Here is a 26652-nt window from a genome sequence, read left to right on the forward strand (position 1 = left end):
TAACTTAAGTCTCTGGGGCCGAAAGAACTATTATTAATAACCGTTCCCACAGAGCTCCCAGGCAGCGCGGAAAGCATATGGTGAACGCGCAACCCAAATTCACGCATCTAGCTGGGAAGGTCCCTCTCACTCCTTGCTGACCAGATGGGTAAAACTGACAAAGTCCAACCCAGACTGAACTTTGAGCCCAGAAAAACCACAAAGGAAGCCGGGGAAACGGCATCAGACATGGATGATCAGAGTCACTCCTCGGATGCATTAGCGGCCATGCAGCACAGTCTGCAATCCATTGATGGTAAAATCGATAGCATGAATCTCAGAATGGAGCACCTAACTGCCAAGATGGAACAACAAACGGGTAGACTGAATGAAGTGGTACACAGGTGATCTGCCACTAAAGATAACACAAAGGAGCTCAGTGCAAAAAGTCTAAATATGGAAAAAGTAATAGCAGTAATCCAAGCCAAAAATTGCATTGGAAGTGCGATCATGCCAAAATAATATACGCATCCTGGGCGTACCAGAATCGACAAATACTGGACCAATGGAGACTTATTTGGAGCAATTACTGAAAGATATATTTGGAGCAGAAACCCTGTCACCCATGTTTATACTGGAAAGGGTGCACCGCTCCCTGACACCCAGACCTCCAGGAGCAACGCCACGCCCCATTGTTGCAAGACTGTTAAATTCTAGAGATAGAGATGCGGTGTTGTGAATGACCAGGGAGAAAAGAGATATCCATCATCAGGGAAACACACAGCTCTTCTTTCCAGATTTTACACTAGCCGTACAAGCGGCCAGGAAAGAATACCTCCAAGTAAAGAAACGTTTAAAGCAAGCAGAAATATATGCCATGCTATACCCAGCCAGATTGAAAAATTCTTTCCTTCCCTTTATGCATTATTTTTAAACGCCAAAAGCAGCTATTTATACTGACATGCTGACAACTAGCAACATGCAAAGAAGACAACCTACTGAAGAAGACTGTCTGGATTACCTGAGATTCCAGTGGACAAAGCTGGGAAAAAGTCACAACACACAAGGAAAGAGTACACTTGGCTAACAGTCGATAAACTGGTAACCTGCTGCAGAAACTGTAAAATGCGGACAGTGATTTGTCAAATATTGCGATGTCTGCTGTTTACTTCCAATATCGCTCATGACCCGCTCCTCGCCATGAAAGGGTGTATGTTGGGACTCTGGCATGCCCCTCACAATGGGTATGCCCCGAACTGTTCGTTACCAGTTGATATGGATCCTTAACGCTGCAATCTTATTCAACATGTGGATAAGTTAGGTTTTCTTTTATGGGATCTTCTCCAGAATGTTTGGGATGCGGGAGTGTGTGGGGGGGGGGGACTGATTGTATTGTTAGTCATTGTCGTACATACCCACAGATCAGACGATAACACAACACACACACAAGGTAGTCTGATAGTGTGCACACTTATGCACCATATATGTATGAATACATAATGAAGACCAAGCAACACCGGTGTACCTAATCACCTGGAACGTGAGAGGGCTAAACAACCCTAGAAAAATTCTGCAAGTGTTGGCATATCTGGATAGGCACTAAATAGAGGTAGCTATGCTTCAAGAAAGCCACTTAAAGTCCACTGAAGCTGGTATAGGAAATAAATGGGCAGAATCAACAATAACATCTTCCTACTCTTCATATGTAAGGGGTTTCATGATCCTAATAAAAAAGGGGGTGCAGTTTAAGATAGAACACACAATAACAAATGATCAAGGTAGATACATAATCGTTACTGGAATATTACGAGGCTCCAAAATAGGGTTAATTAACGCATATGGGCTCAATGTGGATGATCCGGGATTTTATATAAGCATTTGGAATAAACAGAGAGCTACCACAGATGGAAATACTGTGGGGAGGAAATCTAAATGTGGCACTTGATGATGCCCATGACAGGTCGCACAGCGATAGAACATCACAAACAAGCAGCTACGGCAATACTAAATGGCATGGAAGAATTTCATATGGTTGACATATGGAGACTGTGCAACCCGCAAATACAAGAAAGTACATACACCTCTACAGTACACGGAAGCTGGTCCAGGATTGATTATTGGCTAGTGTCAGATGTGGCCAGCAATTTGGCACATGCTATCCACCATCTTCCTAAAATACTATCAGACCACAAGCAAGTACTATTGTCCCTGGATATTCCAACATATACACCTCCACAATACATATGGAGGTTTTACGTCACAGCTCTACTAGACCCAATATACAGTAAAAAAATTAGGGAAGTTGTTAGAATACTTCCAATTGAACAAAGATTCAGTAGAGGATGCTGGTATACTATGGAAAGCATTTAAAGCAACCATATGAGGGGACTGCATTAGTACAAATGTGGGAATATTGAGAGACATATGCACACAGTTGCGGAACTTTGAAAAAACCCTTAAGAAGTTGGAAGAAGAATATGAGCGCACACACCTTGCAGCTACACCAGGTGCCATTAGGGAACAACTCACTCTATATAACGAACTTGCAGATAGCGAAAATAAATACATGGCGCATCGACAGAAAGCTAGAGCCTATGGTGTGGGGGGCAGGCCTGTCCGCACGTTGGTGCAAAAAATATGAGCTGAAAATAAAGTACAGGCAATCAATCAATCAGTAAAACTTTATTTCGGCAATTACTGTCATAAAAGCACAATAAGATAGGATTAAAAATACAGCATCGTAATATAACTTGAAAATTAAAATAAATAAAAAAGATAAGAGGTAGGAACAAATAATGGTGCTTTTTACATTTTAGACCCTGCTAACAGGAAGATTCTCACTCCCACAAAAATATAAAAAGTCGTTACAATCTTTGGACAACCAGCGGTATGTTAAATGGAGCAATTTTCATCCATGTAAGGAAAAATATCATCCTCTTGCACAATACCTTTAAAAAATATAAACAAGCTGATAAACATGATTTAAAATATAGGCGTCAGTAATAACATTTTAAAATCAAGCTAACAGAATCGATTAAAATGACACCATCCAAATCTCAACCCTAACTTTTCACTAAACATCTGCGCTTGCACCACAAAGCAAAAAGAAATTTGGATATAGCAGCAACAGGACCGGATGTGTATCATTACTTTAGTAGCCTAAAAACCTCTCCAAAATTTCTGATTCCCAAATTCCTGCAGAGTTGAAAAACCCATTTAGATCTAGCAGCCTTTTATGCAGGACAAAAAAAAAAAATCACATGGGTCTCAGTCTCATCTGTCTCATTACACCCAGGACATAATAGTTTGTTGGCCCCCGCCCAGTTATTAGTAAATGCATAAAGAGGGAGCGTCCCTTGTCGGAATTGGAGAAAGAGTTTCTTGGCTAAAAAGGGTTGAATGAGATCTAGAGCTGGCTCCAATTTATAAACTATTTTAACATCTAAAAACCTGGAGGTTAATCTAGATGTCTCAATCACCCTACTGATACACATCAGTCGGTATTCTTTTAGAGCAGTGGTTAGTGACTGTTTGGAGATATCAAGACAAGATTCCTCGGGAGAAGACCACAAGTCACTCCTCCCGATTTAACGAAAGGTATCCCGAATATAGGACAGCCAAGGGATTTTTTCCGTCCCCCGGATGTGCATAACTGATTCTAGTTCCTCTCTGTATATAACCAGCTATGGGGTACTCCATAGCCGTCGCAAATACAATAGTGGGCGAGAGGCTATCACTTCGGTAATGGGAAGAATACCCAGATCCATCCTTAGAGGGACTAAAGGGGGTACTTTGAGGGAGACCCAAGAGTTGCCTTAAAAAATTATTTTCAGTCAGTGCCAGGGTTTTAGTCTGGCAGTGACCCCATGGTTCAGCTCCGTAAAGGGTGGCACCCCTTGCTTGGACTTTATAAATTTCTACAGGGGGCCAATAACCCTTACGGCACAGCTCCTATGGACTTTTAGAATCCCCCCACTAACTTGAATAAGTTTTAAGTTTGCCTTAGTAATCTGCAGCCCCCAGTCCATTTTATCGTTTATGGTAAGGCCTAAGTAATCAAAGACGGGGACCCTCTCTAAAGGCCTTTCGTCCATTTTGGGGTGTGGGCAATTTGTGGAGTCGGCATGGAAAACCATATACTTTGTTTTCTTTATATTTACCTCAAGATTCATTTTCTTACAAAACGAGCCAAACTTCTCTAAGACACGTTGCATCCCCATAGGTGTTTTAGATAGGAGCAACGTGTCATCTGCAAACATTAATGCAGGAAATTTACGATTGGCAAGTTTAGGGGAGTCTATATCCTTAACTGATAGGAGATCCTCAATTAACCCATTTAGAAAAAGGGAGAAGAGAGTTGGTGCGAGGACGCAACCTCGTCTCACGCCCTTCTCTACAGGAATCAGAGCAGAGAGTTCCCCTCTATTCCCAAATCTAATTTTAGCAAAATTGTCTTCATGGAGGCGTTTTATCTGTAGACGGAGATAAACTGGAGCCCCATCTCTAACAGGAGGTCCCACAACTGATCTCGATCTACCAAATCAAAAGCTGATTTGAGATCCACAAAAGTGAGGTAGAGCGAACCACCCTTCAATGTGATGGTTTTCCAATAGATTAATTGTAATCTAAACAACTGAACCATAGTTGAAGTTTTGGATTTAAAACCAGCTTGGAGAGGGGTGAGTATATTATGATCTTCCATCCAAGTCTGGAGTCTTCCCAAAAGAACACGTGCGAAGATCTTTTGGGATACATCAATTAGGCTAATAGGCCTATAGTTTGCCGGGTCTATAGGAGAACCTTTCTTGTAGATGGGAATAATCTCGGCACCCACCCACGTTTTGGGGGGTGACAGGCCAAAAAGAATTGCATTAAAAAGATCCCGCAGGTATGGAACCCAGACTACCTGATCAGATTTAAATAAATCTCCTGGGACCCTATCCAATCCAGGTGCCTTGTTTGGCAAGACTTTGGCCAAGGCCATTCTCACCTCAGCCAAGGAACAAAGGGGATGTCTGTGGGTGGAACGGAAATACAATCAATTACTAGCAGCCCATTTACAGCTGTTCCTATTTGGGACTTAGTGTATAACACTTGGAAATGAGCTCGCCAGACTTCCTCCCCGAAGTTTGGCTCAATTGCGTTCTTACCGTCGGGATTGCCTGTCTTCACCAAATTCCAGAACCCTCTGGGGTCCCCAACGTCTAAGGCTTTCTTGATGGCCTGCTACCTGTCGATTTCCCATTCAGATTTTGCTTCTAATATGAGTTTCTTAAAGAAAGCCCTTGCCTCCCTAATGCGTGAAATATCGCCCTCGCGTGGATGAGTCAACAGAGCATTCCTTGCATCTCTGCAGGCCCTATTATACCCGGGACTAACGCCTCTTTGTTCCTTTCTTTTGTGGGTTGAGGTAGTATAGAAGAACTCTGCCAGGGTTTCAACCAGATCCTGGTGGTTGTCCCCCAACTCCTCTGAAAAATCAGTACCACCGCATCTATCTGTAATAGAGCTGGTCTTTACCAAAAAGGGTATAATAGATTTATACAGTGCAGCCTTTGCCTCCGGTGTTTGTAAAAAAGTTCCCCATCGGATTCTTCTACCTCCCTCTGCTACAAGTAAATTAGAAGGGGCGCGGTAGACTCAGGTTGGTAGGCTCCCAATTGACACCAATTCAGGGTAACAACCAGCGGATTGTGATCGCTTTCAGGACAAGACTGTACCAGGAAGTTCACTATACTATGCCAGATATCCACCTTCACCAAGATATAATCAATTGTGGATGCCTGGCCGTTTCTTTCAAAGGTGTGTTTCCCTGGATTGTCTGCATATATTCGACCATTACATGCCCTCAGCGAATAATGACTGAGGTCAACTGTAGGGCTAGGGGAGTCCAGCCCCTCAACGAATAATGATTACACGTTGGAATTCCCCACGTTGAATCCTCATCACCAGTTATGGGGTGGGATAACCCGTTTAAGGGTTCAAAGTGGCAATTGAAGTCTCCACCGATAATAGGTAGAACTTGCTCAGGCAACGACGCAAGAAAGGCTGACAGACAATCTAACGTCTGTGAAGTCTGCCCATACCTTACGGGACGAGAGTAAACGTTAATGATAGCCACTTTGGGGAAATCATTAAGAGATAGAATAATACATAGGATATCAGGGGAGTGGGTTTCTATCGGCTTAACTAGGCAGCCGAGATGTGTACCGATCCAGATACCCAGGCCCCCCGATGGTCTGCCCCTAGGCCCCTGAACTGCCGCTTTACAATACTCTATGCAAAGGCTTCAATGCCCAGGTCTCCAGAAATAAACATATCTCATGGGTATCGATGAATTCAACCCACTCAGGAATAGTCATTTTAGGGGTTAACCCAGCTATATTCCAAGACAGCATACTTAGCCCTGATGGTGAGGCTGCCTAAGAACTCTGCAGGCCCATGGTAGAGATCCCTCTTTCAGGGGCCACAGACAGGGTCATCTCCTCATAGCTACCAAAGTTTTCCACAGTAGCATCCTGGTGACTAACTAATTACCCTTTAGCATACTCCTTAAATGCCCTATTGTTGCTTATCAATGGAGAATTATCAAGCGCCATAACTCCCTGGGATAATTGGGCTATTATAGCCTGGGGAGGAAAGGTAGGCTAGCCCATGATAATATTAATATCCTGCTGACTCCCCATCCTACCAGGTGGGCTACGATATACAGTCCCCTCGAAATCACCAATATTTTCCCTGGTAGTTTCTTTGTTCACTGGTTCCCTGTTCAAAGTAAATGTCTGGACATTAACCACATCTCCCTCATCAATTCGCAAAGTTTGGCTGTTCAAAGTCAGTTAATCTACATGATCTAGACAACTAAATCTATTAGATAGAGGGAGAACAAAAGGTGGGAGTTTATCATAATTACATCGTCTGTTGATTACTCTCTCCATTCCCTTCCCTTTGTTGCCCCCAACTATTTGATGGTAGATGGAGAGGGTGAGGGGGGGATAGAAATAAGTTAAAGAAAGGGACCGTATCCCTTTAGTCACCCACGTCAGATGCCAATCGCATATATGATCAACTATCCGACTATCTCTAAAGTTAATCAGAATGCAATCGCCCTCAATGCGTTTCTTTTTTTGCCCTACCCAACTTACTCTACGGGCAAATAAAGTTTCACTTTACACCTGTGGTGGTAGCGGTCTATTGATATTTAACCAGTGGGTGCACTTGTTTTTCAAATCAGAATACGATTCCTCTTTACCTGGATCCAATCCCGGGACACCAGCCATGACAACAACATACAGGATTGATTCTGGAGGCAAATCTACACATAGCAAACTAGAGCTCTTTGGATCACAACTTGGGGGGCACCTACCGGATTCATCAGCTTTATTATTTCTCGATGAGCCTAACATAGGACCACCCCCCTGGGTAGAAGTCGCTAGATTTGTAACCTTATTAGAAGCTCCCTCACCATGTGTTGCATTGCCAAATTTGCCAATGGTGCCCAACTCGACAGACCCCTTTGAAGGGGCTAATATTGTATTGGGAGGCAAAGGGGGGCATAAACTAGATGGAGTAGGGAGATTAGCAATTAAATTGGAGGTTACATCAGATGACCCAGGATGTCCCCCCCGTGACAAATTATTGTTCAAATGATTGTTTGAAAGAGATAGTTCTAAATATGAGAGTTTGTCCTCAATTAGAGATAATCTTTCAAGGAGTGGTTGAAGTGAAGAGGTAAGTAAAGTTCCCATTTTCACCAAGAAATCCTCTCCGACTAGATGTGCAAGGGGATCCATTGTAACAGAGTTTAATGGACCTGTCAAAAGAGAAGATGGTCGAACCACCATTCCAGGGGGTGATGCTATAAGCTCCGTCAGTTTGTATTCCTCTGCGAACCCCCACCCCGCTTTCTCTTTGTGGCAGGTTCCTTAGGTTGGACCACAACTTGGGTGGAGGTATTAAAGATTGACCTTGTTAATGGATGGGGGGGTGAGCGAGAAACAGGCTCTTTGAGTGTCGGGTCAACAGACGACGGTAGGAGCAGGCTCCAATAGAGACGGAATGAATATGCTACTTACCAGTATGCATCTGTTCTTGGCATGTAGGGCTGCTGACATTCATATCTGTGCATAGATCGCCGCCTAGTGTTGGGTCCGGATGTTTGCACGTTGTTGTCCTGGAAGAGTCTTCGAAGTATCCTGGGATAGGTGACTCCTCCCCTGGACTACAGTGCGCATGGGCATCCTCTCCATCCTCAGATTGTTTTTCGCCATTGTGGCAGTGATGGAGTAGATATAGAAAGTGATGACCATGCTTACAGTAATTCTGAGAGCTGCAGCTGCTACAGGCGCCGGGGAGGAGGGAGGGCGATATGAATGTCAGCAGCCCTACATGCCAAGAACAGATGCATACTGGTAAGTAGCATATTCAGTTCGAGGCATGTGGGCTGCTGAATTCATATCTGTGCATAGAATATATAGCAGTGCCCTCTTATTAGCGGCGGCTACAGTGCCAGCTGCAGCGGTCTGAAAAAGAGTTTTGAGAACAGCCTGTCCTACAGCTGCCTGCTGTTTTGATTGCACATCTACACAATAGTGTTTGGTAAATGTATGTGTAGTGGACCAGGTGGCTGCTCTACATATGTCATGCAAAGGAATGTTTCCTAGGAAAGCCATTGAGGCCCCTAACTTACGTGTTGAGTGGGCTCGTGGGGGAATCGTTAAAGTGCGTTTAGCCTTTTGATAGCAAATTTGAATACATTTAACGATCCATCTGGCTATTCCTGCTTTGGAGATAGCGTTACCTTTGTGGTGTGGGGCAAAGGCAACGAAAAGTTGTTGTGTTTTCCTAAAGGGTTTGGTCCTGTCGATATAATACACGAGGGCCCTTTTGACATCTAGTGTATGGAGTGCCCTTTCTGCGACAGTTTGTGGGTTTTGGAAGAAAACGGGCAGTTCAATGGTTTGATTCATGTGGAACTGCGATACCACCTTTGGCATGAATTTGGGGATGGTACGTAGTACGACCCTGTTGGCGTGAACCCGTATAAATGGCTCTTGAATGGTTAGTGCCTGGAGTTCACTAACTCTTCTCAAAGAAGTGATCGCTACTAGGAAAGCTACTTTCCAGGTAAGGAATTGAATCTCGCATGAGTGTAGAGGTTCAAAGGGTGGACCCATCAGGCGTGTGAAGACCAAGTTGAGGTTCCACATTGGGGCTGGTGGGTGGCTAGGTGGAATGACTCGTTTGAGTCCTTCCAAGAATGCTTTGATGGCAGGCACTCTGAATAGAGAGAGGTGCTGCCTGGTTTGTAGACAGGCTGATATCGCGGTCAAATGGACACGTATAGAGGTGTACGCCAGATTGCATCGGTATAGGTGTAATAGGTAACAAATAATGTTTTGGATGGATGCGTCTAGCGGGTTAATGTCATTATTATTGCAATAAATGACGAACCTCTTCCATTTTGCTGCATAGCAAGCTCTGGTAGTGGGTCTCCTGGCCTCCTTAATGATGTCCATACAGTCAGGTGGCAGGTTTAGGTAGCCAAACTCTAGGACTTCAGGAGCCAGATTGCCAGGTTCAGCTGTTGCGGATCTGGATGCTGAATCTCTCCATGGTTCTGCGTCAAATGCTCGGGTTTGACCCGCAGCCTTTGATGCGGCACCACAGAAAGTTCGAGAAAGGTGGTGTACCACGGCTGGCGTGCCCACGTTAGAGCAACCAGGACGAGCGTCAGTGAGTGTTGACGCAGTTTGCGTGCCACCAGCGGTATCAGTGGTGCTGGGGGAAAAGCGTACGCAAATCTGCCGGACCAGTTCATCCATATCGCATAGCCCTGCGACTGCGGATGTGGGAACCTGGCGGCAAAGCTTTGGCATTTTGCGTTTTCGCTTGTCGCGAATAGGTCTATCTCTGGATGACCCCACTGCTGGAAGTACGGTTGGAGTACTGATGGGTGTAACTCCCACTCGTGCATCTGGTGGCTGTGTCTGCTGAGCAGATCCGCCATCTGGTTGTCCTTGCCGGGGAGGTGTTCTGCCATGAGGAACACGTTCCTTTGAATGGCTCACTTCCACATGCTCTGAGCCAGATGAGACAACTGTGGAGAGTGTGTTCCTCCCTGCTTCTGTATGTAGTACATGGCAGTCATGTTGTCCGTCCGGATCAACACGACTTTGTTGCACAAGTGTACTTTGAATGCTTTCATAGCGAGGAAGATTGCCATCAGCTCTAGAAGGTTGATGTGCATCTTCTTTTGTTGTTGTGTCCATAGTCCCTGCACTGTGTAATGGAGTACATGAGCTCCCCATCCCTGGAGAGACGCGTCCGCCGTCAGTATTATCTGTGGGACAGGCTCTTGGAACGGTCGGCCCTTGCAAAGGTTTTGTGGATTCCACCAATGCAGAGAGTTGTATGCCCGACCGCTCACCAACACTAGGTCTTTCAACTGTCCTTGAGCCTGATTCCACTGACGTGCTAAGCACTCCTGAAGCGGGCGCATATGTAGTCTCGCGTGGGGGACTATGAAGATGCAGGAGGCCGTCATGCCTATCAACTGCATGAACACTCGCGCGGGAAGGGAGTGTTGTGGTTTGAACTTGGAAATCAGCATTTGCATGCTGTTGATTCTCACCAAATTTGGCTGAGCTGTGGCCGCCAGAGTGTCTATAGTCGCACCTAGGTACTGTTGTACGTGTGCGGGCTGTAGATGGGATTTTGGGTAATTTAGTGAGAACCCCAGACTGTGAAGGAGGTGAATGGTGCGGGACATGTGGCTGGCACATTGCTGGGCTGACTTCGCTTGAACGAGCCAGTCGTCCAGGTAAGGGTAGACTTGTATGTGCTGCCTCTGTAGATGTGCCGCCACAGTAGCTAGGCACTTTGTAAACACCCTTGGTGCCGTTGTCACGCCGAAGGGAAGGACTTTGAATTGGTAGTGCTGCCCTTGAACAGTGAACCTGAGGTATTTTTTGTGTGAGGGGTGAATGGGTATGTGGAAATACGCATCCTTGAGGTCCAGTGTGGCCAGAAAGTCTCCCTGCTTGAGCAGCGGGAGGACTTGCTGTAGAGTGAGCATGTGAAAATGCTCGGAAAGAATGTATCTGTTTAGGGGTCTCAGGTCTAATATAGGTCTGAGTGACCCGTCCTTTTTCGGTATTAAAAAGTACAGGGAGTACACCCCCGTACCTTGCTCGTGGACGGGTACGACCTCTATTGCGCCTTTTAGAAGCATACTTTGCACCTCCTGCTGTAAGAGCGTTAAGTGCTCTGAGGACATAGGACGGTTTTTTGGAGGTATTGTGGGTGGAGTGGAGGTTAGTTCTAGACAGTAACCGTATTTGACAATATCTTTGAACCACCTGTCCGTGGTGATAGAGTTCCACGTGGACAGGAACCTTTGTAGCCTTCCCCCGACAGGTGTTATGTGGTCGGGAGGAAGGGAGAGGGCGTCACTGCTTGTTCTTGGGGGAGGACCTGGTGTTGCCGTAGCCGCGTCCTCTGCCCTTTGTACTGGAGCCACGATATCCACCCCGGGTGTTTTTATCGTAGGTGGTTTGTGTATTGCCCTTGTTGTATGTTTGCTGTGACCCCTGTCCTCTACCTGCTCCTCTATTTCCGGGGCGACGAAAGGAGCCGCTCCGAAAGGACTGAGTCTGGAGAGCCCCCATGGACTTTGCAGTGTCCGTGTCCTTTTTTATTTTCTCTAGGGTGGTGTCAACCTCCGGGCCGAATAAATAGTCGGGGTTGACAGGCTGGTTGAGTATGTTGTTTTGCACCTCAGGTTTGAATCCGGAGATTCGTAACCAGGCATGTCGTCGCAGCATGACGCTAGTGTTTATGGCCCTGGCAGCTGTGTCTGCGGCATCCAGCGCACACTTGATGGATGCGTTTGTGAGGAGCTGTCCCTCCCTGATGAGGATCTCTGCACCTTCTCTGTATTGGTCAGGGAGATGTTAGAGTAGTTGCTCTAATGTGTCGTAGTGCGCTCTATCGTAGCGAGCGAGGAGCGCTTGAGTATTGGCAATGCGCCATATGTTGGCTGCCTGGGCGGCAACCCGTTTGCCAGAGGTCTCTAACACCTTGGACTCTTTGTCCGGGGGAGGAGCGTCACCTGTTTGTGAGTGTGCCCTCTTGCGAGCATTCGCAACGACAATGGAATCCAGAGGTAATTGGCCTCTGATGTAAGTAGGGTCCCCAGGCGCTGATCTGTATTTCTTGTCGATCCTGGGGTTTATCACTCTTGCCCTGGTTGGTTCCTTGAAGATGTCCTTTGCTGGTTTGAGGACACCCTTCAACATGGGTAGAGTTTTTATATTCCTTTCTGAGGATGCGAAAGTATCCATAAGAAAGTCGTCCTCGACGGTGTCCGAGTGAAGTTGCACCCCATGATTGGCCGCAGCACGTTCAATTAGAGCGTTGAACGCTGCAGTGTCCTCTGTGGGAGATGTTTTTGCTCCATAGAGTTGCGGGTCTTGTGCATCCATAGGTGTACCTGGGTCCACAGGGTCATCCCAAGTTTGATCAGGGTCCTGTTGGCCGTCAGGGTCCATGTCTCCGGGGTAGGGGACTTGGTCACCCATGTAGTCCTCCAACGCATCCGTGTCGGAGTGTGTGGGAGAGAAGGATTGTGGATCCTGGTAGGGTGAGTGGAAAGGTTCGTAAAGAACTGGTTCTGAAGCCACAGGCAGCTTTCTTTTAAGTGGAATCCTGAAGGAGTCCAAAGCCGGCTCCGAAGTAATTTTCCTTTTGTGGATAATCATCCTGCCGGTGTCGGCGTCAATGAGATGCGATGGAGACGTCTCGGCAGAGCGTTCGGCAGGCGTGATCGTGGTGTGGGTGACCCGTGTCCTGATTTGGAACAGTTTCGGGGCCGTGGATGGTGGCAGGCCAAAAGTAATGTTGGCTGGTGCCGAAGAGGCTGCTGGAGCTTTAATTGGCTCGGAGCCCGACGTGTCCTGGAGGACCATTTTCTTTTTGGTGCTTTGCGCAGCAATGGGTCGCGTCTGGAGTGCCCTCGATTCTTTTGCACCGACCGGTTCTGTCGAGGCGGTCGTGGATTTTTTCGGCGCCGGTGGGTCATCGAGTCGAGGGGCGGGAATGGCCGTCGACTTCTTCGATGAGTGTGGCTTTGGTGTTGCCGTGGAAACGGTGTGAGACGCAGCAGGCTGTTTGACCTTTGGGGTCGGAGTCGATTGCGTCGGTGCCGGGAGCCGAGCAGGTTTGGTGGTACCGAAGGCCTTCTTCCTTATGTCGACTCCGACGTCGGCCGCTTCGAGTTCGGCACCGAAGTCTCGTTTGGTGCGCTCGGTGCCGATGTGTTTTGCTGGCGTCGAAGGTGTGGAGGGCCTCGATCCGACCAGCGCCACTTTCGGTTTCGGTTTCAATTGAACCAATACAGCTTTCGGTTTCGGTTTCGAAGAAGGGAAACCAGCCGTTTTGGGCATTAATGGCTGCCGCTGAATGTCCGAGGCCGGGCCCGAGGGCGGGGCCGAAGAACTGCGGGATAGGTCTTGGGTAAGGCCCGAAGGCGATCCCTCGACCGGAGCCATAGACTGTTGCACTGGGCTTTCTTCAGTGTGAACGGGTAGGCCTTGTTCGTCACCGGAGCTTCTCTCTTCGGCCCCTAAGGCCTCATTGTAGTCTCCTACCTCGGTGTCGTCTTCATCTCTGCGAAAGAGTGTTTCGTCGACGTCTTCCGATCCGGAGTCATGTTCGGAAGCGGGACTGGAGGGTAGGTTCTCCACTTCTTCGGTCTCGGCATTGAAGATGTCGGCCGGGGCCGGTGCCGTTTGCTGCGCCTCGAGTCTCGCCGCTCGTCGATTCCGTAGAGTCTTCTTGGATCGAAATCTGGCACAGGCCATACATGTAGATTCGTCGTGATCCGGTGAAAGGCATTTGTTGCACACCGGATGGACGTCGACGTGAGGGTATTTCGCATTGCATACCGGACACCTCTTGAATGGTGTCCTCGATTCCATCGTTGATGTCGAATCGACGGTCGGGTAAGATGCGAAAGTTTGTTCTGGAAGTTAGTAAACTAACAAAGATACTATCGATACCGATCGAGAACAGTACCGACGCGAACTAAAGGCCTTTTGGCCTGAAAAAAGATTTTCCTAACTTGAGTCAAGATAGCACATCCTAACCCAATGGCGGAAAAAAACAATCTGAGGATGGAGAGGATGCCCATGCGCACTGTAGTCCAGGGGAGGAGTCACCTATCCCAGGATACTTCGAAGACTCTTCCAGGACAACAACGTGCAAACATCCGGACCCAACACTAGGCGGCGATCTATGCACAGATATGAATTCAGCAGCCCACATGCCTCGAACTGATGGTAAAACTCTCTAGGGCCTGTGAGGGCTGATGACTTCTCATGGCGGTATGTTGCTCTGGTGACCTAACAAGCATGATCTCGCCCAGAGATGATCGCTTTGAGGACGTGGGATCTAATGATAGACGCCGCTCAGTCAAGGCAATTTCGTGGTCCAGTACTGAAGTAGCTCTAGTAATGAACTGGTCCAATGACCCAAACACTGACCCCCCTTGTGACAAAGATCCTCCCCTTACCTCCTTTAGAGGCCATAGGCGAAACCAGCACTACAGCTACACCTTGAGTCAAAGTGACGGATGATAGCACGACGAAAAAAAAATCAAGTCACAAACACTGACCTTATGGTTGTAGTTGTGTCAGAAGGGGGGCCCGACCCGACCTTTCCCGATCTCGAACGAGCTCAAACGGGCCAGCCCTTTGTCCGGGCTTCGCCCAGCGCACACCCGCGCGCGTCCCGTGAGGCGCGAAGTAGTGACTGGCGGGAGGGGCTGCTGGGTCTCGTAGTCCGCTCGGCTCTCCTGAACTCCACACAAGCAAAGACCTCCCTACGCCTCCTGCGATGCGGCACCCGCACAGCGGGTGCCGCGAGGCATGAAGTAGTGACTGGCGGGAGGGGCTGGAGCGAGTGGCTGCTGGGTCTCGTAGTCTGCTCGGCTCTCCTGAACTCCACACAAGCAAAGACCTCCCTACGCCTCCTGCGATGCGGCAATCATAAAAATAACAGATACTAAGATACGGGGAAGGGGAAGGGGAACAGCCTGGCCGCACCTTGTCGAGGATAGTCAAACTCCACTATACTCAGAACTACATCACCAAGTTGCGCAATGAGGACGGGCGGATCATAGTGGGGAATGCCGCTATCGGGCGCACGCTTCTGAAATACTTCACAGAACTATATACTACTAAGTCAGAAACCCACATGGCCGGGATTAAGGAGTACCTGGATGAGATTGCCATGGTATGGCTTCCTGATGCGCACAGGCAGTTTGAGCGAACCTTACTCAGTCGAAGATACAGAAGTAGCCATTGAAGCAATGGATGGTTCTAAAGCTCCCGGACTAGACGGGTTTCCTGGCATATTTTACAAGACTTACAAAACGCTCCTAGCCCCACACCTTTTGGAAGTCTATGCTGAAGCATTGGAAACCGGCACTCTTCCACCTTCATTCAGGGAAGTGGTATTAGTGCTACTCCCTAAACCTGGTAAAGACCCCGAGCAGTGTGGATCGTATCGTCCATTATCACTTCTGCATTTTGACTAACCAAAATGATGGCGACCAGATTATCGCTTTTAATGGAACAGATTATAGCGCCCACCCAATCTGGGTTTGTGTGGCACATATCCACTGCGCTTAATCTCCGGACCTTTTTTTCCAGTAGTAAACAGAATAAGCCCCTCCACACCTGCAATCGCTCCCTTTTTGGATGCTGAAAAGGCGTTTGATTCTGTGGAATGGCCCTTTCTACATGCAGTGCTGGCCAAGATGGGTATCCCAAAGAGCTTCACGGATCTGGTGAAATAACTCTATGCTGGCCTATCAGCTTGCATCCGTTTCAATAGTGCAATAACAAAACCATTCAAAGTGTCCAGAAGCACCCAACAGGGCTGTCCTCTGTTCCCATTACTTTTTATAATCCCAATGGACCCCCTAATAAGGTACTTCTAAAAGGACCATCTACATAGAGGTCTCCAAATTCAACATGGACCTGGGGTAGTGATATTATATGCAGACGATGTGGCACTATATGTTAGGAAGCCTGAAGACAATTTGCAACCGTTAATTGAAATAGAACGTTTTGGAGCATTGTCCGGCCTCAAAAACAACTGGGGTAAATCAGAACTGTTCCCCCTGACAGATGCACAAAAATGCAAGTGCAGGGAATTTCTGGGACAGTGGTACGAAGCGGAAACCAATTATTTGGGAATTTATTTACATACAGACCGAGACCAGGTATCACGCTTAAACTACGGCCCGGCATTGAGCCGCTTACAGGCCCAAGTAGAACAGTGGGTTAAGTTACCATTGTCTGTAACCGGACGGATAGCCATTATAAAGATGGAGGTACTGCCTCGCTTTCTCTACTTAGTCACTAACATTCCCATCCCGTTGACCAACCTCTTCTTTTCACAACTCTGCACTCTACTTCATATCACCTGGTCCTGTAGCGTAATAAGCGCTTATTGGCAAGAAATATACAGACTAGTGCAGCAGATGGTGGGGATACAGCTAGCAACTTCACCTTTGATAGCATTGATGGGCTATGTAGATCAGTTAACCAAAGGCACACTAGATGTGTAGCAATTGCCATGATGCTGGCAAATCGAGAAATAGTACTGCGCTGAGGCACCAGGCAGAAACCCAAGGCAAAGAGTTGGCTTAAGAGCATGAAATACTGCGACTCCACAAGTGAACTATACGCAGAACTACAACCGCCCACATCGCGACCCAAGGATATATGGCAACCCCATAGGGAATACCTTTGTTTACAAGGGACACCGGATATACCACCTAGTCGAGAGGGACAGGGAATTAGTCACAACGCACAGTCCGAGGGGTGATGATGAGGAGCCTAAAGAAGTTGCGGATGCGCTTGGGAAACCATGATGGCACTGGTCTATCAACGGGGTTGTGGGACTGGGGAAGTAGGGATCATGAAACGCGCTTCAAAATGCTCATTAGCCATATCAGAAAAGGGAATGTTTCAGCTCATGTATATCTGTTTTATTATCCGTGTTTCTCTTCAAACCTGCGTGAACTGTACCTGCATGTATCAGCATAATGCTATGTACATTGTTAATGAAAAATGGTAAATAAAGTTAAAAAACAAAAATAACCGATCCGAACGATATAGCACGTTACAACACTAAAGGGATACTAGGAGTGTTTGTAGAGACATATGGCAAGCTCTACGGATCCTGTGACACTGCGGGAATGCAAGAAATTGCAGAATATCTCGATGACATAGCCATAGCATGGCTATCAGAGGGTCAAAGGGAATATTTATCATAGCGAATCATAATACAAGATGTGCAAGAAGTCATCAAAGCGCTGCCTAATGGCAAAGCTCCTGGACCTAACAGGTTCACAGGAGAATTCTATAAAGAATATGCGGAGTTGATAAGCCCCTATCTGGTGGGAATGTATGAGGATGCATACAACAAAAAAATCTGACCACCCACAATGTGAGAAGAAATTATAATTGCGCTATTAAAACCTGACAAAGACCCAGAGAGGTGACTCATACGGGCAGTAGTTGCTCATTAACACAGAAGCTAAGATACGAGCTAAAATCATAGCTACGAGTTTGCAACCATTAATGCAAAATATTATATTGCCAGACCAGTCTGGATTTATACCAGCAAGGCCCACATCACACAATATACGCATCAGTTTTGCTTTGCAGCACCAACTAAACCCTAAGATAGAAGCAGCGGCAGTACTACTGGATGCTGCCAAAGCTTTCGATTAGTTAGAATGGACGCATTTATTTGCGACATTGCAAAGAATGGGAATGCCAGGTATATTGGTACAATGGATAAAGCTCCTTTACACCAAACCAGTAGCACGAATCAAGGTAAACGGACACATATCCGAAGCAATACAAAGAGGAACAAGGCAAGGATGCCCTCTCTCCCCTTTACTTTTTACCTTTGCACTCGACCCCCTTGCATGCAAAAGAAGAAAACAACATGCAGCCACAGCACTAAAATTCCGCCTATGCCCCATAGGCATTTTCCTATACGCGGATGATATGGTGTTACATGTATGCGACCCTAAATATAACCTATCATCACTATTAAGAGAATACATTAAATACTGTAGACAATCTGGACTTTGGATAAACTGGAGCAAATCTACAGGGCTCCCGTTGACTGAGACCCCCCATCTGCACTCTATGGAATTCCCTCTAACATGGCAGGAGGGCCTGATTGAATATTTAGGAATATGGATCCACAGAGACCCCGCTGTAGTAGTAAGAGCAAATTATGGGCTGGTGATAGATAAACTAGAAACGCAAGTCAGTAGATGGACTCAGATGCCGCTATCCCTGGCAGACAGAGTGTCCATCATAAAGATGGTTGTATTACCCAAATTCTTATATCTGTTCACTAACATCCCGATCATCCCGCCGACCACAGTTTTCAATAGACTAAAAACATGCATGATTAAGCAAATCTGGGCTGGGAAACAGCCACGTATTGATCTGAAAACCTTAACACTGCCGTATGCACAGGGGGGATTTGCAGCGCTGGATTTGTGGTGTTACTATTTATGTGCACAAGAACAATATGCGCACTACTGGTACCACCCAGAATGCTGTATGACACACTTGGCAGTGGAGGATGGAGATGCATACCCTATCGCACTCAGCAGCATTCTGACACACCAACGGGTTCAAGAGACCAAAAATGAAATAAACACAATACAAACGACAGTCACATCATGGCATCATAAGGGAAAGCTGGCATGCAAGCTACCATTATATGCGCCGGCTCAGCCATTAGAAAAACACCCATCTCTCTCCGTAAAGCAGGATTGGGGCAGTATGGAAATGCTACAGCAGGTGGAAATGGGGACAATGGGAGATTTATACAAAGATGGTACATTTCTTGAGACTGCTGATCTGGCCTATGTAAGCAACCAATCGCTATTGTTTAAATTCACATACAATAGACTGCAGGCAGCAATCAAATAACTATACCCAACTTTTCCATATGAACCACTCACATTGGTACCATTACAAATGATAATAAATTACTCAGCCGATACACACACGGTCACAAAATTGTATAAAGCGATGCAAACTGAAATAGCAAGAGGTACTAGTAAGGCACGAGAGGGATGGAGTACTCTACTAGATACTACTCTAAGCACAGACGAATGGCAATTCTGCTGCACACTAACAGAAATGCTAACTCCAAACGGGAATCTTCACATTATACACTACAAATATTTGCACCAGATGTACTATACATCTGTAAAATTACAAAGATTATGGGTTGCAGGGGAGAGGCAAAATGTCGAAGATGTGGAATGTTTGATGCCAACTTTTTGCACTTAGCATGGAATTGTAGGAAGGTTAAGTTATACTGGGAACAAGTCATGAAAACGTTATGCTGCATAACAGAATGTAGTGCAGTGGCGCTACTGTTAGCAAAAAGAAGAGTGTCAATGCACTGGGACAGTAAAGTAACTCCCACTTGCAGACGCTGGATAATGGACATGGTATACTGCAGAGGCATGCTTAAAACGTATGAAGAGGAATTACCTAAGGCATCAAAGCCTAAAGACTTTTGGGAACCACTCATAAGCTATTTGAGGGATCACCCTGATATCCTGGACACAATTGATACGCAAACGTAAAATGTTCCAGACAAAGACAGTTATATTAAGATTTAAGACGCACAAGTAAAAAGATGATATATGAGAGTTGTGTGCTGTAACGGGGATACATGACATGGCTTGTTAGGTTTGCTACTTGTTTTCTAAGGAAATTAATAAATAACAAAAAATTGATTCTGAGAACATTTGCGACACTGAACTTAATTATCAATGTGGAGGAATATGCTATGTTTTTGCATTTAACGAAAACATTAAAGCTGAAATGTTCAATAAGGCAGAAAACATGAAAACATGCAAAGGACACACATATACTTTAAAGAATTTTGAGGATTATATGGTAATTTGCAGGGCTACAAATTACAAGAAACAATCACAATTACAACTCACCTTGTGTTCCTTCTGTAGCTGGCTGCATTTGTCCTTCTCGTGAAGAAGTTCATTCTCCAGTCTCTCAACTTGCTGCCTTAGTTGTGCAGTTTCTTTCTCCAGAATAGCGGTTAACTTCAATAGCTCTTCTTTTTCTTTGAGGGTCTTCTCCATTCTTAACTAGAGTTAATTTGGAAGTAAACATGAGTGCTTCGAATCTACAATTCTACAGCAACAAGCACAATATGAAGAAATTCTGCAGGAGAAAATAAGGTTGGATAAAATGTACAATGTTCTCTGGGCTACTTTAAGCACTCCAAGCTAGACATCCCAAGCAGTCAGAAGTATTGCCCAGTTAGTCTTCTGGAGCAAAGGATAGATTCTTCTGTGTCTTAAGAGCTAGAAGTTAGGTGATATATAGCAACCAAGAACTGCATCGCTCTCACAATAAAAGCTGCAATTCAGCAGCATCAGTAATATTGAAGGTTCAGAAAACTGCTACTGGCGTATCTTTACTCAATCTGAGCCAAACAACCTTAGCCATGCCTTTCTGCTCCTACAGAATCAACTGAGCATTAATCTATCTCTGTCATCCGTAACCAAGGCAGTCCTCGAGCCCTGACTTTTTTGTATTATAGAAAGCCCTACCCAGCTTTAGATTGGTCAGTGGCATGTGTCTCAGCTTACCTTGTAAAGAGCTATTAGCTTTTTTCATAATGTGACAATACAAGAGACTATCCATCTTGCTACAGCCTGCTTGAAATAAGCTACACCTCTCTACTTTTTATAATTAACAAAAAGCTAGTTATCTTTAGGAGTAGGATTAGTGATTGATAGATAATAAAAACGCAAATGTCTTAACATCAAGTTACGCAAACAAGTTTCCATCAAAGTAGTAGGTTTTATGGGGAAAAACAAATAAGATATTAAGAGTTAGCATTACCAATTCGCTCTAAGGGGGCAATATTCAATTCACAAGGAGATGGTTTCCTAACCGGAGGGTTCCTTAAGCCTTCCGGAAAATTTTCATCACACGCAACGTGAAAAAAGGTGCCTATAAAGGAGATTCACATTAAGCAGTAATAGCAAATAAAATGCCTTTAATGGAAGCTGCTAGCATCCTGGCCAGCATATCTGGTCCGTATAAAAGCCTCTTTTGTGGCTTAATGGGTATCTGAAAATGGTTGAGGTGCCACTACTGACATGACAAGTCTGTGGCTATCGGAATAATCTTAAAATTGCTGGCATGTACTTGGCCATCAATTCTGGATGCAGATGGAGCGGCAGAAAATATATAAGAAGCATCGCAATCCAGTTCTGAAAAACATTCCCCAAACATCGAGGTTCTGGGAACCTGGAGGTGTAATCGTGGCAGGTGATGATTCTTTTTGTAGAGAAAGGATCAATCCCTAATTGCCCCCAACAGAAGAAACATTTTGATTACACATCATTTTTTAAGACCCATTTGTTCTGATCTGCAATATGGAAGCCTAATTTCGTTGTGTTTGTGTTCTAAAGACTTGTAACAAACAGCCAAGAGGTGTCTTCCTCACCGGAAGACAAAGTAACATTACCTGAACTTGTTGGGTGTGAAGTCTGAATCCCTCCTTTCATTGTTTGTTCATGAATGTTGGAAAAAAGGATCTGAGAGCCTGATGTACTGCCCCCACAGGTCTAGCATATGTAGGTATTTGTACGAGATCTATTTTCCAATGGAGACCCATAAGGCCATGAAGTCGAAAATAGACTAAACTTGTCTGCCTGACTGGATTTCCGCTAATCAGGTACTTTTCTGCTCTCTGTTGGTAACTCCATCCCCAAGTATAGAATACGTTGCTTAGGAATCAGAGCCAACTACGGTTCCCAACCTATGGTCGCCTTATATATGTCGATATCATTTGGGGATGCTCTCCATTCGTATTGGTCTACGGTCTCACACTCCCTGCACTGATTTGTTTTAACCAGGCTGTGGTTGGGTATATTGCACTTTTTTGTCGCCTTTCTAGTTATGAAGCAACAACCTGGTGACATGATCCCATGCCCATGGGATGGCACTTCAAAGCAGAGCACTAAGCACTTTATTCTATTTTGTAATTTTTATGATGGGTTCTGGAGATTTTAATTGAAACTACTTTTTTATCCCAAATTATATCAAGGATCACAAGGCTACCTTAAAGTTTTTGTGCGCCCTGACAGACTCTTTTCTATGTTTTAGTATTGCCACATATATATGGGATGCAGTTCGCATTCGGAAAAACATTACCTTTTAGTTAACATGGACCATGTGTATTTGATGCACTTTTATTCGATTTTAGAAATACATGATGAGCTGAAGGCATACCACCTAGAACGATCTTTCCTACGGACCACAAAGCAGAGTTTACGGTTGTCCCTAAAGTCTGTTGTATATGTAACTGAGTGTTACTAAATCTTTGTATTGCTATATTTACTTATTTTGGTACTATTTTTATACTGATTGTGGTAGGACTAGGTCATGTATTATACCCCCTTACAACGAACCTGGGACTGGGACTTTTCTAATAGCCACTGTTTAAAGAATGCTTATCTCATGTTTTTATCTGTCTTGAATTCTTTTGATCTTTATATTGAAGGTTTTTAAATTATTAATGTTGCATCCTGGTTTTTTATGGCCAACCTGTTTGCACTGAACAAAGATTTTTTGAACTGAGAGTCCAAGTGGTCCAGCCTACAGTCCTACGAAGTTAAAGTAAAAAATGGCAGGATTATGATAAGAAAGAAGATGGCTAACCATTTTCAGCAGAGACAGAAGACCAACAAAGAAGGACCTAGACAACTTTATCAACAGTTTCACAGCCAACTAGAACAAAGTTGATGGCCAACTATTCCTAGTCTAAACATTGTCACCCAAGTACCCTAAGCACCCCATTTTTTTCAAAAAGCTAAACTTCAACCAAAGAAGTGGGAGCACAATGAGGATCACATCCCCTAGAATTCCCAATCTCTTAGTTTTAATAGCTCAAGTGTGAAGAATTGCAATGGCTGGTGAACATTATTAATGTTTTGGTAATGTTACGATAAGACTTCTAGCTGGACTGCGGTGAAGATTCAAGGATGTGAGTCTATGAAAAAGAGCAAATGCTGGAAAAACGTTTGCAAAGGTGCCAGCCAGAGTAGGCAATTGGTAACTATATGGATAGGCAATAGAATGCGACATGGATGTATGTTAAGTCTCCACTCCTAGACCAAACACCTGCTAAAATCCCTTCAAACATAACTAGCGAGGAAGTCAGCTGAGAATGCACAAATTAATTAGCAGTACCAAGCTTGCAGCTTTGTATCAAGAAGTTATGTTAAAAAATGAATACAGCGCACGACTACCAGACGGTGTCTTGGCGCTAGCAGAACCAGAAGGGGCGAGCCGGAACACTATTCGAGGAACAGCCAGGTCTTAATGGCCTTCCTGAACAAAGTCAAGGAGGGAAGATTTCTGATGGTAAGAGGGAGGGAGTTCCAGGGCCTTGTAGCTCCTACCGCAAAGCTTCTACTCCCCCAGATTGATTTAAAGACTCTTTGTGGGCGTACCACTTTTGCCCCATGAGAGCTGAGGCATCTGTTTGGAGAGTACCTATGAAGTGACCGCCTCAGAAACTGAGGACTGGTGAAGTGCCTTGTATGTAATGCACAAGGTTTTTAAATTTGATACGACTTTGAATTGGCAGACAGTGCAAACTCTGGAGGTGTTTGACCACCAACTGAAATTTGGGAATCCCCAGGAGGATTCTTGCAGCCGCATTTTGGATCATCTGGAGCCTTCGTACTTGCTTTATGGGTATACCAAGATATAGTCCATTACCGTAATCATGTTTGGACAGGATTAAGGATGTGACTGCAGTTTTCCTGATTTCTGTTGGAATCATAGGCAGGATTTTCTTGATTGCTTTAAGGATGAAGAAGCTTGATGTTGTAACTGTCTTGACTTGGCTTCAAGGTCCAGTTTTTGGTCTATCATCACGCCTAAATGTTTTGTTTTGGGGACTGGGATTGGTGCTGTTCCCAGGTCATCTGGCCACCAGATCTGAGACCAGGAAGGGGAGAAGTTGCCAAACAAAATCACGTCAGTTTTCCCAGAATTGAGCTTAAGATAGTGCAAACTCATCCATGAGCTGACAGCTGTCATACAGTCCCTAAATCTTTGTACTGGAGGTTGGGTATTTTTTGCTGATGGATACAACAATTTGGGTATCATCTGCATAGGATGTTATTTCCATCCCAAAGGATCTAATTTCTAGTGCCAGCTCAGATACATTGAAAAGTGTGGGACTCAAATAGGAAACCTGTGGGACACCACATGGCGGTGTGAAGGTCAAGGAGGTGAAGAGACCAAGAGTGACTGATTGTGACCTATCTGTAAGAAAGGAGGAAATCAATGCCAGTGCTTTTCCAGAGATACCAAGAGAGTTCAGATGATTAAGCAAGGTTTTGTGGTCGACCGTGCCGAAGGCCGCCGACAGGTCAAGCAGGACAAGACCCGCTGCACCCACTGCATCCATTGCTGCTCTTATTTCCTCGGTGGCCTTTATAAGCGTTGTTTCGGTGCTGTGTTCAGCCCTAAATCCGAATTGCGATTCACTTAGCAGGTTATGTTCATATAGATATGAAGTGAGCTGGTTATTCATAACCTTTTCTACCAATTTGGCTGGAGCTGGGAGGAGCGAGATAGGCCTATAGTTGCCTGGGTCAAGTGCATCTAAGTTGGATTTTTTCAGAAGTGGTAGAATTGAGGCCCTTTTCCAAATAGAGGGAAAGACCCCCTCAATGAACATGGAGTTAAAAATGGAGGTAAGACTTAGACCAGATATTGTTTAAATATCATGAGAGAGAGAGGATCATGGGGAGAGCCCGATTTTATTTTAGAAATATGGAAGATTATCTCATCAATAGATATTGCTTTGAATTCTGCGAAGGTGGGGTCGTTCAAATTTTGTAGACTTCTGGTGTAGTCGGAGTTAGACTTTTCCCCGTTATCGAAGGTGGTGAAGATTTGCTCCATCTTGTTTTGAAAGTGCTGTCCGAGTGCATTACAGAATTATTGAGAGTGATCATTTCCTTTTCTTTCGGGAGGAGAAGACAGTTTAGTTATCACACGAAAGAGCTCTTTGGAGGAGCTTTCTGCCTCCTTAATTTGATTAGAGAAATAGGAACCTTTTTTCAGAAATTATCAGTTTTTTATAATCTGCACGTAAGATTTTGTATTTTAAGAGTATGTGTTCTTCGTAGTTACTTCTCCAGCATCTCTCCTGTCTTCTGCACTCTTGTGTTTTTTGTCTGAGAGTGTTAGAGAACCAGGGGGCTGAGGGAGTGGTCCTGATGCTAGATGATTTTTTTATGGGGTGCTATCATATTTGCAGTTGTAGTGAGCTATTGATTGAAGTGGATAGAGGCATATTCCACTAGTTGCGGTGATTTAGTTAATGAACTTGTGAGCTGGATGTTGAGCTGGTTATTGTCAACCTGTTTCCAATTTCGGTATAATCCAGCTGACTGTTTGGGTTGGGTAGATTGGCCCATGTCTGAGTTATTAAACTCAAAGATAATGGCGCTGTGGTCGGTCCAGCTAAGTGGTAGAACACTTTGCAACTTTAGGTACTAGACTCTGAAACCTACTTAGTTCCAGTTCTCTTTCATCTGAAGCCTGGCCACATCACATTTAGAGCAAGGCTCAAACAGTCTAAGCTCAGTATGTTCCTGCTCTTATGCTGCATCGGAGTCTACATCATTCCAAAACCTATAGCTGGTATACACTTTATTGTGAATTTATCCATTCACAATGCTATCAGTGACTCAACTTATGTTGGTTGCAATACCCTACCATTTAAAATGCCCAAGAGTCAAACAATACATATTGTTTTTTGTTGTTTTTTTGCTTTTTACAAGGAGTCCAAAAGTCAGAGGGTAACCGCTTCACTAGCCTAGTCATCAATCTATGACATGAAAAACAGCAGGCAATTCAGATGCAAAAATAATCTTAATGTGACATTTACCACTCACAAAGAAGGAAGTGCTAAATAGGAAAACAGAGGTATCAAGAAAATGATCAGGAGATTAAACCAAGATCACAAATGCTAAACGTAAAAAATATTAACACAAACCCTTACACAAAAAAAGCTACTGAAATGGTCTCAGGTAAAGAAACCAAAGGAACAGGAAAAATAACAAAGCCTGAAAAAGGCCCCTTTACTTGAAGAGAGAGCTCACACAACAAGGGGATCAAACAAAGTAGCAAGTATTCAGTGGAGCAAAACATTATGAGAGTTGTTTTAAATAAACGTTGATTGTTAAAGCTATATCCTTATTCTGCAGTCAAGTAGTTCACAGAGTAGTCAGTCACTATCACATTATTTCAATGAAATGCAGATTGGTTTATGAACGAGAAAAGCTTTAAAGTGATGCCACTGATTTGTTTGGGTAATGCGCACTGTTACTCCTCTAATGTAAAAATTATATTTGTAAATCCTTCTAAGTGTCCTGACTATTATAGGTACTTAAATAGCAAGGCAAAACACTGGGCCTGAGGAAACGATAACAGATACTTCATGGAAGTGCTGATATAGCAAAAGAAACTGAATTTTTCCAGGTAGTTCAAA

The 26652-nt window shown here is 44.9% G+C and overlaps 1 protein-coding gene across 12 annotated transcripts in view; it reads right to left on the reverse strand.

Moving 5' to 3' along the window:
• Window positions 1-26652, reverse strand: part of TAX1BP1 (Tax1 binding protein 1) — a 712600-nt gene that overhangs the window by 447441 nt on the left and 238507 nt on the right. For all 12 annotated transcript variants that reach the window (XM_085631620.1, XM_085631618.1, XM_085631616.1 and 9 more), the window contains one exon: window positions 20048-20206. In XM_085631620.1, coding sequence (XP_085487746.1) covers window positions 20048-20206 — 159 coding nt within the window. The remainder of the gene's footprint in view (window positions 1-20047; window positions 20207-26652) is intronic.

This window comes from Triturus cristatus, chromosome 10 (genome assembly GCF_964204655.1).
Source record: "Triturus cristatus chromosome 10, aTriCri1.1, whole genome shotgun sequence".
In the NCBI taxonomy this organism is placed as follows: Eukaryota; Metazoa; Chordata; class Amphibia; order Caudata; family Salamandridae; genus Triturus; species Triturus cristatus.